Consider the following 17,265-nt stretch of genomic DNA (forward strand, 5'->3'; position numbering starts at 1 on the left):
GTGGCGGCGTGGGGGGGGGCGTGGGGGTGTTGGGCGGGGGGGGGGGGGGGGGGGGGGGGGCAGGGTCAGAAATCCATCCAGTTGTTTTAAAAGCGCGGAGCTACACTGTCATGTGCGTGGGGTGGGAGGGAGGAACTTCAGACGCTAACAGGGGACTGCAGCTAGGCCTTTGGAAAGGGAGCAAGCGGGACTCTCTGTGTTAAACCGAAAGAGCCTACGCCGAAACCGAAGATCTTCTCAGGAAAGGAGAAACGTGGGTCACCTACCAGGCGGCAGCCTGGCTTCCGCCGCCTCTGCGCACCCCGAAATACCGCGGGCGTTTCCTGCTCCGTAACACAGCTCGGGACTGAAAAGTGTCTGCAGCGCTAAGTGTGCGTCTTAAGTCTTGCAAGTGTGGTGAGATGCCGGTGACTTCTTTTGCCGCCCGGTTTTGGGGTGGGCGCTCCAACAGTGCAAGTTTTGTGGCCTTATGGCCTTCTGTGGCCTAGATCGGTGATATTGTGGAATGCAAATGTTAAAAGTAAGTCTTGTTCTCAAAATGCTGCATTAAATAGGGCAGCTGTAGTTACTAGGTGGATTTTAGTGGTTCAACAAAACACCTCTATTGAGGTGTTTTTTTTAAATAAAAAGAGCTGTTTCTCAAAATACTCCCATCTCAACCTGTTCAGACCATTTGCTACAAAAACTTCTTGAAGGTTGTGAGTATCAGATAGAGGTGGTTTTGTGTTGCTTCTCGTTTCACAGGTTAGAAAATATGTCTAGAATTCTCTTGCTCCTGTCTTCATGTATCTTAGATTCTGTTGTCTGCTGCTGTTTTCAGTATTGATGTAGAGAAACCATGTAAACACAGGTAGGTGCAAAGAACCTGGAGCCAAGGCCAACAGGTTTACCCCTCTTCTATTAGTGGAGAACAGGCATTCTAGTTAATGTCGTGCTTGTCATGCTGGGTTAAGAGTGGTAATTTGATCTTCCATGGAATGTGATGGTGTAATTCTAGGTCTTACTAGCCTTTGAGCTTTGGCTGCTGCCAAACAGATGCATGCTTGTCTTCCTCTGGTTGCAAGTGTTTGTATACCCTCGTGGGAAACCGGACTGGGGAGCCAATATGACTTCATAAAAAGCTTTTGGTTTTGTCCCCCCCGCCCCGCCCCGCCCCCCAGTGGGTAAGTAAGATTTAAACAGTTCCCTAGTCTGCAGAGAATCAAGCAGGGCATGGTAGGACCTCTGCTTTCGGGATGGTGTGGATTAGGGTGTTTTAAAGTGTTTAAACAAAACAATCTTTTGTCTCTGTACTTCCAAAAGATCCTAATAACTTGACCTTATTTGTGAAGTGTGTCAGACCAAAAGTCATGGCTTTGATGTGTGATCTCTTAAGACTGCTGTGCAGCTGGATTTACTGTTCCATTTAAAAATATTTCATCGGCTAAACAAGATGTTCTGTAACCATGTATTGTTATCATTTTTGGCTCTGAAATTCAACTATTTGTGGAATTTTTTTTTTATCTGGGCAGGTCTTAATCACAAACCTAAGAGGGTTTTTTTGAAGTTTTAATTTTTGTGCTCGCTTGAGACTTAAATTGCTACAAAACTACATCTTTTCTTTGAAAACTTTTCATATTTAGTGTCAGATGATATAGTTAGTAAAAAACCCCTTTTTTTCATAAAATTTGAGTAATGTGATTGCTTGCCAAGTCTTTCAGATACAAAATATCATAGCTGGATTCATTTGTTGTTTTTGTACATACCTGATAAGTTTACTTCAGTAAAATGGAAATCAGAAGTTAAAACTATTACAGACATTCCTTCTTCAAAGTTGATTTTCCTTTACATTGCAGAGATAACTAGCAAAATGATGATTGGCTGCTTACAGTAATTGCTCTAAAATCCATGATACGCTTTATGTGTCCTTTGTAGGAAAAATAATCCAATTTATTTGTAATAGACTTTTTTGAATTTCTAATTAGTAATATTCTACTGATCCTGTTTTTTGTAGGATAGCATTGTCTTCATTCTTACCCAAGCTTTCTGTCCAGTTGCTTCAGTAGGTCCTCATCAGTATTTATTTTAGATGCTATAAAGCAACTTACTTTGCTCTTGCTGCTTACATGGGCATCCTGAGGCAAGATGAAGTGGAATATGGAACGTTTTAACCAGATCTTTCTTCCATATTTTTGGTTTTTGCAGCCCTTCAGAGTAAGCGCTGACCAGGTGTATGGGTTATGGGACTGAAAGGAATTTCTCTAGCCAGCATTGCCGCTAAAGAAAACTTATCCCATAATTGAACTGCATGTTTCTATTGTTGCTTAAATTTAAGATCAAATATGGCTTATCACCACAACTTCAATCTCAAGTGCTGTTGCTTGTTGCCACAACAGTTGTTAGAAACACTTGGTTTTCAACTGTCATTCCAATTTTGACCTACTTCTATACGAACTCCGATTCCCACTATTTGTTCTAAGTAATACAAATTGAAGATCACTGTTGCTTAGAATTTAATTTCTGTGCAATTGAGTCTATGCATTTTTTCCCCCCACAGGTGTGGAAAAATGGCAAAGAGAATTGCAGAGAAGGAACTGACTGACAGAAACTGGGATCAGGAGGATGAAGCTGAGGAGGTAAGATAGACATTAGATCCCTCCCCACCCCCACCCCTGCAGGTAGTAGGGTAGTTATTTGCATGTGCTATTTATCTTGTGGGCAAAATCTACAGTAAAATTGGTTAAAAGTGTAGCAATTAAAGATAATTTTATATAAGTGATTTTTTTTTTTAATAAAGCTTCCAATATATGCAGACCATATGGCAAAGCAGCTTTTAATAGTTAAAATGACATCAGCAACTCAGGGGAAAGGAACTTTACATTTCTAAAGGGAACACCAGGCTTGTTAAAATGCATAATGCTTCTGAACTTTTCAAATGTGTGATGGGTATTTATTGGGTTCATAAGAAAAGCAGTTCTGATTTCTTGAGAGGCATTTTCTTCACATCTCATGTCTTTTTTTTTTTTTAAAGGTCAGTAATAGTTAATTTCAGAAATATGATAATTTGGAGTGCTTAGCTGAATGTCCCTACACAGCCAGAAGAATTACGCAAACAGTCAAATGATACGTTTCATCTGATTGTAAAAAGAGATTTTAATGTTTAGTGTCTCGTACTTACTCATGGCTCATGTATTATCTCTAAGCAAGCTGTGCTAGCTTCTGTGCTACTAAAAGTATTAAGTGTTTAGGCCTATAAAATGTGAGAAAGAAAACTGACAGTACTCTCCCAGAAATTTGAATATAAGAAAACTTAATTTCATCACTTATTACAGGGTAGTAATAAGTCATTAGCTGCCTTTGCTAATACTTGAACTACAGCAGACTGCAGGAGATTTATTTACAGCATGCATCTCAATATACCTTCTCCAAACTGAATTACTTGAATTATTTGTCATAATAAAACTGAGATTGCACGAAGGGAAATGTAATGCAGAACAAGAAAGAGTTTTGAAAGTATCAACTAATTGTCCAAGTAGCTGGCAAGCTAATCACAGTCCTATATTTTCTGGGTGTTTTTTTTTTTTTTACTCCTTCCCTTATTTGTTAGGGAGAAGTGTTACAGGTGTGTTCTAAAGCTGATCTCGGCCATCTCTTCAGAATATGAGGACTTTATGCATTCCGAGAATTTCACTAATGTTTCATAACTTCTTCTTAAAGGTGGGAACATTCTCAGTAGCTAGCGAAGAAGTTCTGAAGAACAGAGCTATTAAAAAAGCAAAACGCCGAAATGTTGGATCAGAGGTAACGTAATCACTGAGCATTAGTGTTGTAGTTTGACTCAGTTGCAAAATAACGACATTCGTGCTCAGGTTTTTATTTATTTGGGCTTGTAGTAATACTGTATAAAGCTATCATCTAGAAGGTATAGGTATATACTCTAGAAGAGTATAGAGCTATCATCTAGTCAGCTCATACATGCAAATTAGTTTTTACTTACTGTTCCGTAGCAAGAGTAAGGCTAGAATGAAAAATGGGTAATACTAGTATGGATTGGGTGAAGAGAGATGTGTATTTTTTGAAGTATAAATGCAGAGTGTTTCAGACACAGTGTCTTCTACAGATGGGTAAAGTAGCATTTGAACTGGTCCAGTTTCATTCTTTGCAGAGGTGGAAGCCTGGAAATCAAAAGTTACTAGTTACCTGTATTGGAGGGCTGGGGGATGTCTAAGGCAGATGCTAAATAAGTAAAAGCCAAAATATGAAGCTGATCTGAGAATGAAAAAGATGTCTTTTGTTAAGAATGCTGCTACTTCCCCTCCCCCCGCTGTGGTAAAGAGCTTTAGTGCCACCTACTCTTTGCAAATTGAAAATTGAAAGGAAGTTGGCCTTTGTTACAGGTTTAGTCCCTGTGAAAGCATTAACCCAGTCCAACCAAATTATAGTCCTTTCAAAAATCCCTGACAGATGCTTTGTCGTGTATATCTTTCTATGAAATGTTCTTTCAACAGGGCATGCGCCGTGTTAGAAATAGGACAGAAACTTTACCTATCACTCAAATTGCTTTTGGATTGAATGGGACTAGGCACAATTAGGGGCTAGATAGCTTTCTCCTGTGCTTTTGATTTTCCTTCTGCTGTCCAAGCAATGTAAATGAGGAAGCTGTCCTATCCCGCTTTGGCCTACAGTAGTTTTACCACAAAGGTGGTAGAGAATGCAGTTAATTAAAGGATTGTACCGGGAAGAGGTGGTGCAGGAAGTAAACCACAACTTGAACAGGAGGGATTCGGGGGCAAATGGAATGGGAAGAACAGAACTGGCTGAGAAAGGGGACCAGATGTTGTAGAAGAAATAGTCAGGAGGGTAGGAGTCAGCTGTTAGAGATCAAAGCTGGAAGAAGAGCTAGGATAGGCTGGGCAAAGTCTAAAAAGCAGAAGAGATGGCAGGACAGCTGAGGTTGCATAAGAAACCTGTGAAATATTTACAAAAAGGTAAACTTGAAATTTATTGATGTTCCTAAATGGAGCAAGCAGAACGCGGGAAAGAAAAAGACTGAAGTTTAACTTGAATGTCCAGAGAGAGAGGTAGGTAGGACTGATCAAAGAGAGACAGAATAAAAATAGCTATCTAGAAATGAGAAACAGAGGACTGAACTGGAAAAGGTAAAGCACAAAGAGGAACAAAAAGAGCCCGTACCCACAAGGCCGGATACTGGAATAGAACCTAAAATTGGTAAGTTTTGATATTTCTTCAGTGGCAAAAGCAGATGAAACTCGGAAGCAATTCTCCTTTTCCTCTGATGGCTTTCCAGAGACACTGAAAGCCCACGTCCAGTAATAAGTGCTCATTACCTCAAAAGACATGATATGTAGTACCTAAAAGTGGCAGTGCCTATTTGCATGTTAATTGCACTATATCTTTTAAAAACATGTAAGAAACTATACCATAAAATAATACGGTTGTAAAGATAGTGTTCAGAACTAGGTAATGAAGAGGCTGCAGAAAGCACACACTATGTTATCAAGTACAGTCTATCTTTGCTTCTCCCATCAGTCACATTGGAATATTTTGGGTAAATTACTTAAACGTTACATAGGTGACTACGAAGTATGCTGTTTTGATGAGTGGCTTGAAGTGCTGGACTCTTAACTGCGGTTGTAAATGCTAAAAGTTGCTGAAAATAAGCTGGCAATTATATATTGCCATGTAATTATTTAAAGAAAGCAAGATGCTATGAATGTCTAAATAGGTAGTCAAACACATCCGCTGCTCTGAACAATTTTTATGTATCCACTTCCTAGATCTAGTTTATTTTCATACCAAACATCTGAGTCCTTTAAAAGTAGTAGCAATATGTGTCATAAGAAAGCTATTAACTTTGTTTACATAGCTGACTTAGAATAATGCATGAAATGACACACTGAACCAGGGTAAACTAAATGGAATATTAAGTGGGGATAGGATTTTTGTGGAGGTGTATGTAACTGGTTGTCTCTTCTTTTTTTTTTTTTTTCCTTTTTTTTGCCTCCTCTCCTCAGTCTGAAAGTGGAGGAGCTTTTAAAGGGTTTAAAGGCTTTATATTGCCTTCTGGAAAAGGAGGAGGTGGCTTCAGCGGATTTGGTAATGGTGCAGGAATAAAGCCTTTAGAAGTGCTGTCTAATGGAAGCAGTAGTGTCTCTAGCACTCCTTCTTTCAGCAGTTTAAAGACCACCTCCGAAACACAATCGGCGTTTGGTAAGTTTTAAATAAGCATATTTATCAACAAATTCAGCCATAAAATCTGTCGGGTTATTTTAATAGTGAAAAAACAAATTCCAACAACCCTGTGGTTCTCTTCTAAGGTTTTGAGACTTTCTTCCTCTTTGTAAGATTTCTTAAAAAGATTTTTAGACTGCTGGAGGGACAAGTTATCAAATGCATGCAATTTTAAGAGGTGGAAACTAAATTCGTATTTGATCTGATACTGGAGGTAAAAGCTTTATAGGCACAAATGGGAATGGAAGACATTGGCATATGACACTCTCCGAATAGTATAAAACAGCTGATAACATGTTCCAGTTAAATAATTGTCCCAATTATCTGAATCTAATTTAAAAAAAAAATGCTAATGGAAAAAGTCCATTTAGTAGGACTGCAGTTTCTGTGTGATTTTTTTTTTTAAGGTCTTGTTTCTGTATTTTTTGCAGTTCTTGGTAAATATATGCTTCATAGCTAAAGTCTTAACCTTTTTCCCTGTACATCTTATATTGCAAACAGTCTTACTAGAATTTTATCTCTTAAAATGTAGGTATAAATGTAAGATGCTTGAAATATTTTGGCAATTATGACTCTAGTCTCATGCTTTAGTAGTCCCTGAAGAATATTAGTTCTATGCCTTTGTGTTGGCGATGCAGAAATGTTAACCATGCCACAGTGTTTGAGTCAGCATGCCACAGAATAGAAATAGTGGAGTTTAAAGTTTAGAGTAACTTAGATTTCAGTGAGCTTAACTAAATTAGGAGAAACTTAAATATTTAATGAGGATTTTCTTAATTTGCTTATTATGGTTTTTATATGGAAACCACTCAAAAATGTGCAAAATCATGGGCTAGTGTGTTCAGAGTTTTTTAAAGCACAAGTAGTAAGAGATAACAGGATATTTTGTTTTAATAACTGTTACAGCTTGGTAAAGCTTGAATTAAGATTATGGGGTTTTTGGTGAAATACAAAACTTATTTTTTTTTAATGTTATTCTGTAAGATTTCTTTGGATTTTTTTTATACAACTGTGTGCTCTATCTACTTTGTCTATCCCTGAACTATTTTACTTGTCTAAACTTAGCAAGCTTAGGTCTGTTTCACAGCATTGTCTGTTTATGTGTACCACAGTATCTGGTACACAGTGTTGCATCGTGATAAAAGACAAGGTACCTAACTGAGCAAGAATGAGTGATTTGATAAAGAAATATTGAGAACAGTTAGTTTACGTTTTTATGAGAACCGTGCTTTCTGGAAAAATAGAAGTTCTAAACCATATTTTTTTTCTAATAGGATCAACAATGTCAAATGGTCCTACTACTACTGCGTTTACTGAGAAAAAGGCTGCAAGCCCAAAAGCTAATGGTGGCAGTCAACCATCTTCATCTGGCTACGCTCAGAGTAAAGTTTGTAGCTCTAGTGTTTACCACAAACAGTTAGCAGCTTTAAACTGTTCTGTGCGTGACTGGATAGTTAAGCATGTAAACACAAACCCATTATGTGACCTGACACCCATCTTTAGAGACTATGAGAAGTATTTAGCAAATATTGAACAGCAACATGGAAGCAGTAGCGACAGTGGCTCTGAAAACGAAAGCAACAAGACACCTGGCTCTCAGCCTGTTTCTACATTTGGGAATTCAAAGGTACAGCAAGGATCAACTTTTTTGTTCAACAACAACAAAACTGAGGATCCCTCGGACAAAAAACCTGAAGCTGCATCCGAAAAAAAAGACCCATTGTTAGGAGCTACATCAACCGTCTCATTTAATTTTGGCAAGAGTGTCGACAGTTCTGTTTTGGGTTCCCTCAGTTCAGGAACACTTAGCAGTTTCTCATTTTCTCCTGGGAATTCAGGTTTGTTTGGAAAAGACGCAAACCAGGCTAAGTCTGTCACTGCAGTATCCACTAATGTACTGGAACCTCAGACAGAAAGTGGCAATAGCGATGATAAAGGTAAATTCTATTTAAAATTATTATTTTTAAGCTGTGAATGTATGTGACTTAAGAATACTGCAAAGATGAAATAATACTAAGTTGAACTAGATCATAATTGTTCTTGAATTTGAAAGTGCCAAACTGTGACACTAATCTGGAAACAATCTGTCTTGCATAGCATTTAAGTATAACTAAAAGTATATGGTTGTCAAAATCTATGTATTTGTCAGATTTATACTTTCTGTAATAGAATATAATTTTTTAGCTGAATACAAGACTGGAAGTGATTAAATTTAAAGCAACTGGTGTGTTCATCTTCGAGCCTGCAGGACATTTCAATCCTGCTGCTTTTCCCAGTAGGTTTATCAAGAGATCCCTCAGTACAATGTGTATGATATGGAACAATTTCATACATCTTTCTTACAAGACTGTAAGGCCAATAAAGTTGCATACTACCTGACAGTTTTACTCTGCTATTTAGCTAAGCTGGGTACAGTAAGCTGATAGAAATCCTAGCAGTTGAGGGACTGGAAATAATCCTGCCACTGTCTCTCAGCTGTTATTCCTGCAACCGATTACCCTTCCCCCAAATTAAACTTGGCAGTTGGAAGTATTTATTTTGCTTTACTTGAACCCATTTGTGGAGACTGTTCTTTGAAATGTTATAACTGTTTTCCCCCGAGAAAAGGTTTTGACTTGTTCAGCTTTGCAATTTTTGGTTTTGATTGTTTGGGGGGGGGTTTGTGTATTTTCAGCCCATTTAAATTGAAGAGGAGCATAACGTTGCTTGAGGGGTGTGGCCGAATGAAAAGAAAATAAGACTTTTTTCTGTAGCTGAAGCTGCTTCTGAGCCCACACTGATAGCTAAAATACATTTAAACCATTGACAGGATACACATGTATATGTCAAATACAGTGTGCATAAACTAGTTCTAATACAATGCCAAAAATACCTTCCAGATTATATGCTCACAACATTAATGTACTAAAACTTTTTATTTAAAGGAGGAGAAGAGGAGGAAGAAGAGCCACCAAAAGTCATTGTTAATGAAATAAAAGAGGATGATGCTTTCTACTCAAAGAAGTAAGTGATTTTAACTTGGAATAGTGAAGAGAATTGTAACTTTGAGAATAAAATTCATACCTATGTACTGCTATTCTTCATCACGGCAGTGCATAATTAATGATGTCTATGTTCTTGACTTCCTAGTTAATAAAGCTTTTTAGGAAGCCGTGCAGAGTATGAAGTTCCAATTGTAAAAAAGTTAATTACAGACAAAAATGTGTAAGACCTTACTAAAATTCTTGTGTATCTCAGACACAGCACAGATAGCTAGTTTGTGTTCTACTCGTGATCAGTTTTTGTTTTTTGTTTTTTTTTTTTTAACAAATGAAGATGATGTTTCTGTCTTCATCAGGTTTTGTAAGTTTAAACTGTAGGGCTTGTACCACAGAAATAATGTACTGTACTTCTGAAAAATCAGCCAGGTGCTCATCTATTTGCATAGCCTAAAATAAGACTCTTCAGTTGGAAAATGCTGATTGTTGTATGAAGGAGTGAACAAGTTGTACTTTTAAGTTCAAAGCGAGACTACCTAGAAGCAGTTTTTCAAAGCATGTTCAGTAGTCCAAGTAATTGCCTGGCTACTTAACACTTAGCACAGAATTTGTCTTTCTACAAAAAGTCATTTGCTTTATCTGAGAGAAGGTACGTGCTCGTTTATGAAGAATGGCATTAGGTTTATTAGAGCTTCACTTAAAAAACGTTTTTAAATTTTACATAAAAGTCCTATTATAACTTCAGAATGATACAGCAAGTTATTAGGGTTTTGTAATTAGTGTTTTTAAACAGTAGCTTACAGTTATTACTCCTTATAGACCCTGAGTACAGCTTGTTGTGCATTTTACTTTTCCCTGAAAGTAATATGTTTGTCATTTCAATACTGAAAGAAATAATTAACTTTCTCTTTCTGAACTGGAAGTACTAGCTGTTAGCACATGAAACAAGGTCAAGAAGAATAAAGATTTATGCTACTCACAGCATGTTAAGTCCTGATTATTGTTAAACTATTGGCTTACTGTGAGTCAGATGTATACATATATGTGTGTGTGTATTTGGGAGATATCTTTGTATTTAATCTCTCATATCTGCACCAACAAGTGTGTGTGTTTTCCACAGGTGCAAACTGTTCTACAAAAAGGATAATGAATTTAAAGAAAAAGGTGTAGGAACATTACACTTAAAACCAGCAGGAAATGAAAAAACTCAACTCCTGGTTCGAGCGGATACCAACTTAGGTAAGTAAATTTCTTCTAGTAGCCAAGTCTTGATGTGAAATTCCCTGCTAAGCATTAGGATTTTTTTGTTACACAGCATAAGACATGATTAGTGAAAACCTTTCTACTTTTTTTTTTGAATAATTTCAAGTATTGAACAAGCAATTGGATGCCTCTAATGAGTATTACAAAATAGTGCACGTGAAGCAGTGCAAAGAAGTAAAAGCCTATGGTGTGTGTTTGGGTATTTCCCGCCCCCCCCTTTTTTTAATAGCTTTTCTCCATCCCTGACTTGTTGGGTGGTTTGAAGCATGGCTTAAGATCCACAACGTACATGTACCGATACATGTATCGGGTGTGATGAATGAAGAGGAACAAATTTTGTGCTAAGATGCAGGCCAACTGTCACTTGTCTGCAGTTCATCCTGAATACGTAAATAGTTGGCCATGTGGGCAGACATCCATTGTACTTGGGGGTAAAGGGGAGTGTTCTATAGATCAGGCATGCAGGATTTTGCTATATGCGTGGCTCTTAAAACGCATACTGAAGTCCAACTGTTGAACTGTGTTTTAGCTAACTTCAGTTGGATCACAAATGGTAGGTTGACTCTATGGAATTAAGAGTAACCTGTAGCGTGATAGTTCCTCAATATCTTTTGAGATGAACGTTAACACATACAGCTAACTAAAGAGAAAAAACCCAACCATTTCTTTGCTTTTAGAAGTTAGGGGGTACTTGATGTATTGAAGTTTTTAAGGTGTAAATGTTCTGGCTGAAGAGTGTTTACACACTCAAACTGTGCAACCAATGCATTGGTGAGAAGCCTTGCTACACTTCAGTACCTGATTTCAACAAGCTTCCATGTGAGGTTCACGTGCACTTGGCAACTTCCATAAAATAGAATAAATATTACACTTATAGGGGACCTGAGGACTAAAGTCATGCAGGCCCTTGGTAAATCTCGCCTCACTTTCAGTTTATAATGCACTCTAGCAAGTCTGTATGAAGCCGCTGCAGGCCCATTAGGGGCAGTTTTCAAATACCTGGTGAGATTGGGACTCCTGTGTTAGTCACTTCTAAATCATTAACTTCTTTCGGCAGAGACAGGGTTTGCCAGATAAAGGGCAGGTCTTAGCAATAAAACTGAAGGCAGATGTATGGCAGAGCTGTCAGTGCTTTCAGCATTTCCTTGGGGATTTGAATGTGTCGAATAGAGCAGATGAAAACTTGATTTCTCCAAGTTACCTGCTCTTTAACACAAGTCTTGATTTTTCACTCAGCTGATGCTAGTTTTCCTGATGTTGATTTACATTCCCTCTACCTTCATCTGAGGTGATGTATTAGGAAATCTTTCCTTTTTCTTCAGCTCATACACTAAGACATTTCAGCTTGGTGTTTCCAAGCATTGGTTTCTAGAAGCTGCTGCAGTCATAGTGATGCACACTTTCCTTTTTGCTATCTTCACACAGTGCTATAATCCTTTCCTAAAATCTCACTGTGTTGAAAAACTGAACTGGAAAGGAAGGCGAAGACTGACTTTTCCCTAAACACTACTACCGTGTTCTGAACTATTTACCAGGTTTACAAAATGTGTGCGTCTTCCGTGGAAGCAGATTTGAGTTTGTTTGCAACCGTTTTAATAGACCACTAATACTGGAGCTGTCAAACTCGCTACATAATTTAACAAGTTGACGTACGGCTGTTATTAGTAAGCCGGTGGTAGACCACATCAGATGCGTTGTACGATTTGAGGATACAAAGTACTTATTCTCCCATAGTTTGTCCAAATTGGGATTAACGTGTCTGTCTGTGTGTTACAGCTAACTTTTTGCTTCTGCTTATGAACTGTGCTTGATGGTCAGAATGAGCAGCTGGCATAAGCATAAACTAAGCACTATGACTCGAGTCGTCATTTGCTGCTTCTCCCTCGTCCCCTTCCCTTTTTCCTGCATGTCCCTACTATAATTTGATATTCTTCAGACTCCTCCCTTTTTTAAAAGGAGGACACGGTATTTCCGGAGATTTCCTCATTCCTAATGAGGAAAGAAATCTGTGAGAACAGTGGCCACGAGCAGATGCTTAGGGAAGCATAAGACAAGTATATATGACATTTGTGAATTGCCTTCCTTCCAAACACAAACTTAAATCCCTATTTAGTAAGTATACTAACATCTGTATTGCAGTAAAAGCTGAAAAATTGCTAACTGCAATTTTTTTTCCTCCTCGTATGCAGGAAACATACTATTGAATGTTCTAATTCCACCTAAGATGCCATGTACAAGAACCGGAAAAAACAACGTTCTTATAGTTTGTGTTCCTAACCCACCGATTGATGAGAAGAACCCAGCTGTTCCTGTCACTATGTTAATAAGGGTGAAAACAAGCGAGGATGCAGATGAATTGCACAAAATCTTACTGGAGAAAAAGGAGGCTTAAATAAGTTGCAGTCAGTGATTGGAGGAATTATTGCCAAACTGCTGCTGCTCTTTTTTTCTTCCATAACTTCACTTGAACACTTAAATCTTTACTCTGGTATTAAGAACTGTTATAGGAATTCTGGAAAAATTCTGTGAGGAAAAGCTAAACTAGCTAATAAAAGCTTTAATAGAACACAAGCGTTGGACTGTGCTCCCTCATTTTTCAACATCTAAATGCAGGACCTCTTCTGGATAAAGCATATTGATTTACGTTAAAGCATGTGTTTTTAACACCAGTCGATTTGACCGCATGGACTGAAATCAGAGTACAAAAATATGGTACCAGAGCTTCCTCACAGACTGCGGTGCAATGCAACAACCTCCTGTTTTGAGAAGGGAGGATGTTGAAGCTTAACTGTTGAAACTGTTTCTAGACTCCAGGTTTTTAATTTTAATTGGCCTGTCACATTCTGGTGAGACTAATTTTTCAAACTGTCAGTGACAACAATGTACCCCAACAACAGTGATATCATGTATAGTGTACTGTGTTTTAACTCTTACAGACTCGTGTGCTTTTGGGACTTGGAGACTGCATCTCGAGATACTTAAAAGAAAATTTGCTTGCGTAGTCTTGTTGACAGTAGTGTTTCTTAGAGAAGAACTGTCAGTTCTGTTCTTACTGTAGCAACAAGCTAATGATGTGCAATAGTACAAGCAGACAACTGGAAGACTGTTTATCTTGGACCACAACCACAGCTGGCATTCGACGACTTCTGACAAGTCAGAGGCAAAGGGTTGCACTTCCATTATGGTCCCTCCGAGGTATTCCTCCCTAGTCCCTTGGGCTAAAACTGAAACCCAGCAGAGGCGGAGTCGTAAATGTTGTACTTGTCTTGCTACTAGTACTTTTCTGAAGAGAGCTCTTTTCACAAACAAATTTCAGGATTTTTATAGATCTTTATATTGCCTCTGGCCATTACCGAGAATACATGCGTAAGTGTGTGTGCGCGTCAGTAATTATTTTTCCCGTGTGCTAAAACTACAGTGCTTTACTGCATTACATTAAGTAAACCAGTAGTTTGCAGCTTTAGGACAAGCTTTCTGTGGCAAAAGTAGGGAGCGCTGGGTTAATCTATAACTTGGCTTTCAGCTGTGTTAATTAGCCACGTGGCAATAATTTGTGGATCAACATCATTCTGTTCTTGGTTTCCATCTCAACTTTATCACACCTTGTTTGGTTATTTAATCCTTTTCTTTTGCAAATCTTGTTTGCTGGAAACTCCTTCCCTAATAATTGTTTTTCTGCTTCACTTCCAGCTCTGGAAACTATCCAAGAGCTAGATGTTAATATTTATTAAATTTGAGCTGCTCCCTGAACTGGTCTCACTGACCAGCTCTGGGGAGATGGAAGAAACATGCCAACCTCTCTCTGGCTGATGCGGCACAGAGGAAAAAATCCTGTTCTTTAAAAAAAGCAGCATGATGCAGTTCTCACAGGGGACCTGGAAATCCACAACAGTGGCATCCTGTGGGTGGGGAAAAAGTAGTAGCACCATTGATCAGATGCAGCACATCCTATCTGCTGCTCTCGGGGGGGGGGAACAAACAGCTGCCTTGAGTCCTCATTCACTGCACAATTCAGGTTATGGCCTTTTTTCCCCCTCTTAACTAAAAGGAGGAAAAAAAGTATAGGATCTATAGCCCTCTTGACCAAAGTTCAAAAACAAAGGCCTTTGCTCACATTTCAGCTACACTGAGGTCACAGGAATTGCATTTTTAAGACTCGAGTGTAAAGGAAGCTTAGATACAATTTCAAATATTTGAAATACAAACTGGTGCCTTTTTTTTTTTTGCATCTGGCTCAGTACTTAACCATTAAAAGTGACATTACTTTCCTCAAAATAATGTGCTTTTCTTTAAAAAAAAAAAAAAAGTCTTGCCGATACCTAAATTGGAGGCCAAAAGCTGAAGGCTTGCATGTTAATTGTGTATGAATGAAAAGCAGAACATTGCCTGAAAGTTTATTACAGGCTTAGGTTTAATGTCCAAGGGCTCAGTTAATTTTGCGTTTGTCATTTGACTGTAGTGTCTTAAACGTGTCTCCGTGCAGAAGGGTTTATGGACTAGAGCGCTGGCTGTGGTACGCGCATCCCACTTCAAGAGCAACTCTGTAGAGATTGTACTGGCGGCCTTGGGTTTGTGTGTGTTACTTCCGAAAGCTCACCGATACCTAACTGTTTCTTCATCCATTGAAATGCGGACCAATTAACTTAAACAAGTGAGAGACAAACTGAACTCCCTGCGTATCCTTAGGATTTGCTTCCGAAGGGAGGCAGCCTGGGGCTTTTGCACGCATGTATTTTGGCCCGGTTCTAAAGCTGGCAAACTGCGTAACGGCTAGTGCACCCCCGTCATGTTTTCAAGGGTGGACATCCTGAGGGCGAGCACAGAGTGTAAGGAAAAAGAAGTAGAATAATAATAAATTGTGTTGGAAAAACTAAACCTTAGAATACCCCTGCTAGCAAGTAATCTCTTCTGTTAGCTGTGGGAAAGACTAATTGAGATGAGACACCTTAATTCTTTAGCAACGTACGTATTTATCAGTAAAGCTAGGGGAAGGTATGTAATTGGAATCTCGTGTTAATTAGAATGTCAAACATATGCATAAGCATACAACTTTCCCCGTGTAAAATGTTTAAAGTTGCCACTAAAAGAACAGGGAAGAATTTTACTGCAAATTAGAGGATTTAATCAACATCATTCGTAGTGACCCTGCAATTACCTGGACTATGAAGCAGGAAAAGTCCGTCAGTCATACACTTTTCACTTGGTGTTCAGTTATAAAGCACAACCCTTCTCCGGTACTGGTGCAAAAACAAATTTTTGATGATGCTTCAGGTTCTAGTTAAGAAATATTAAAATACATAAATACTGTAAGAGGCCAGAAACTATTACATAGAAATAAAGGCCTAAAATGAGTTCAAAAGTTAGCGGGGAGCATAGAAATCAATATACTAATGCCTTCATAACGAAGTGGCACATGCTATACAAGGAAGGAATTCTGATCAGAATTCCAGCTCGATGAGGCGTTCATTCCTGTATCGTGGTAGATGATACTTAATATATTTAACAGCTGGATATCAGATACCCAATGTTAAAGATGCAAGTTTCCTCCCTAATTTGAGTTAATGCCTTCACTTGTTTCAGCTGTACATAGGTGCTGGAGTGTCTTATGGATCACGCCTTCTTCCTTCTGCTGTAATTTTGAAGTTTCAGCTCCTTAGAAATCTTTCCCTCTCACCTCCCCAAAATAGAAGAATCAAGATCTCTGCTTCTTTTAATTATCAGAATCGTCTGTAAGGGAGATTATTACAGTTGGTTTGAATTTTATTTTTAAATATTAAATTGCTATATGCAGGGGTTTTTTTTGTAATGTACTTAAAATTATCTTTTTGGGAACACAACAGCGTGTTCCTGTAATCCCTTTTGGTTGATGGATCTGAAAGTTTAAATTAAAATTTACAGTTCAAATGAACATGTTGTAGAACGTAAACCAATTAGGAAGTATGCTTCTCTATTAAGAACTTCAATTCAGCTCCCTTTGCAGCACTGTAACATTTAAAATGTCCTTAAAGACTTTTTTTCTGATGCCTTAACTTATTTGCATTTGCTAAAATTTTGTAGCTGGTGCCTGTGTGCAGAAATTAACTGACATTAAACAATTTAAAGTGGCATGAGCTAGTGAAAATCCAATGAAAATGCTGAATGTGACGATTTGTTAATTGTTAAGAGATTTCAAACTGCTCTGAATTTTTCGGTGGATACTTAAGTTTCACATAACTTGTCACGTAACAATGTTTTCATTAGTTCTAATACATTGAGGAAGTGTACAAAAATCCATGGAAAATGTGAATAAATGAATGGGCGATAAGCGTCTCGTGTGTATCACTTCCACTTTGAGCGTGTAACACTATTAATAAAATGAATTTTACAGTCGGTTGCTTGCAGGTGAACTCCTGCCTAGCAAATCCCCCGCACGGCCTTACTGCTGCTAGGAGGAGGAACGTGCCTACTCCGCCCCTTCCTCCGGCCGGCTTTGAAACCTGTCAGCGTTGCTGAGAGCCAGTTCAGCGAAAACGCTTTCTTCTCGCAAGGCCAGTGAGCTGGATCAGCTCAGAGGGAGGCGCTAGGGCTGCCTTTCACCAGAGGGAGAAGAGCTCGTTCTGACCTGCTAAGGGAATGACTGTAGAGATCCGTCTCTAAAAATCCCCCTCCACTGGAAAGATTTAAGAGCAGAAGTAATCTGTGTTTGCCTGATGACATACGTAGAACTTATTTTAGATCTAGCCTAAAAGCGCTATCCTCAAGCCAGGCCACAGAGTGATTCTTCCCTTCATTGGTTTGTGACAGTTTGGCAAAT

At 38.5% G+C, this 17,265-nt stretch overlaps 1 protein-coding gene across 5 annotated transcripts; it reads left to right on the forward strand.

The window, feature by feature from the left end:
- Nucleotides 1–461: 461 nt before the first annotated feature.
- Nucleotides 462–16,774, forward strand: NUP50 (nucleoporin 50kDa). 5 transcript variants are annotated; one of them, XM_009323635.1, is made up of 9 exons: nucleotides 462–520; nucleotides 2,537–2,615; nucleotides 3,697–3,780; nucleotides 6,015–6,210; nucleotides 7,506–8,168; nucleotides 9,156–9,234; nucleotides 10,330–10,448; nucleotides 11,709–11,760; nucleotides 12,662–12,787. In XM_009323635.1, exons 2-9 carry the CDS (start codon nucleotides 2,547–2,549, stop codon nucleotides 12,693–12,695), a joined length of 1,296 nt encoding a protein of 431 aa, XP_009321910.1. In that variant the 5' UTR covers nucleotides 462–520; nucleotides 2,537–2,546; the 3' UTR covers nucleotides 12,696–12,787. The 5 variants fall into 5 exon arrangements, 3 of the variants coding, with proteins under 3 accessions (XP_009321910.1, XP_009321908.1, XP_009321909.1); XR_663593.1 differs by lacking the exon at nucleotides 11,709–11,760 and adding an exon at nucleotides 11,898–12,007 and having other exon boundaries at nucleotides 464–520; nucleotides 12,662–12,748; XR_663592.1 differs by lacking the exon at nucleotides 11,709–11,760 and adding an exon at nucleotides 11,898–12,018 and having other exon boundaries at nucleotides 464–520; nucleotides 12,662–12,745.
- The last annotated feature ends 491 nt before the right edge of the window (nucleotides 16,775–17,265 follow it).

The sequence above is a fragment of the Pygoscelis adeliae genome, unplaced genomic scaffold (genome assembly GCF_000699105.1).
Source record: "Pygoscelis adeliae isolate BGI_AS28 unplaced genomic scaffold, ASM69910v1 Scaffold215, whole genome shotgun sequence".
Classification (NCBI taxonomy): Eukaryota; Metazoa; Chordata; class Aves; order Sphenisciformes; family Spheniscidae; genus Pygoscelis; species Pygoscelis adeliae.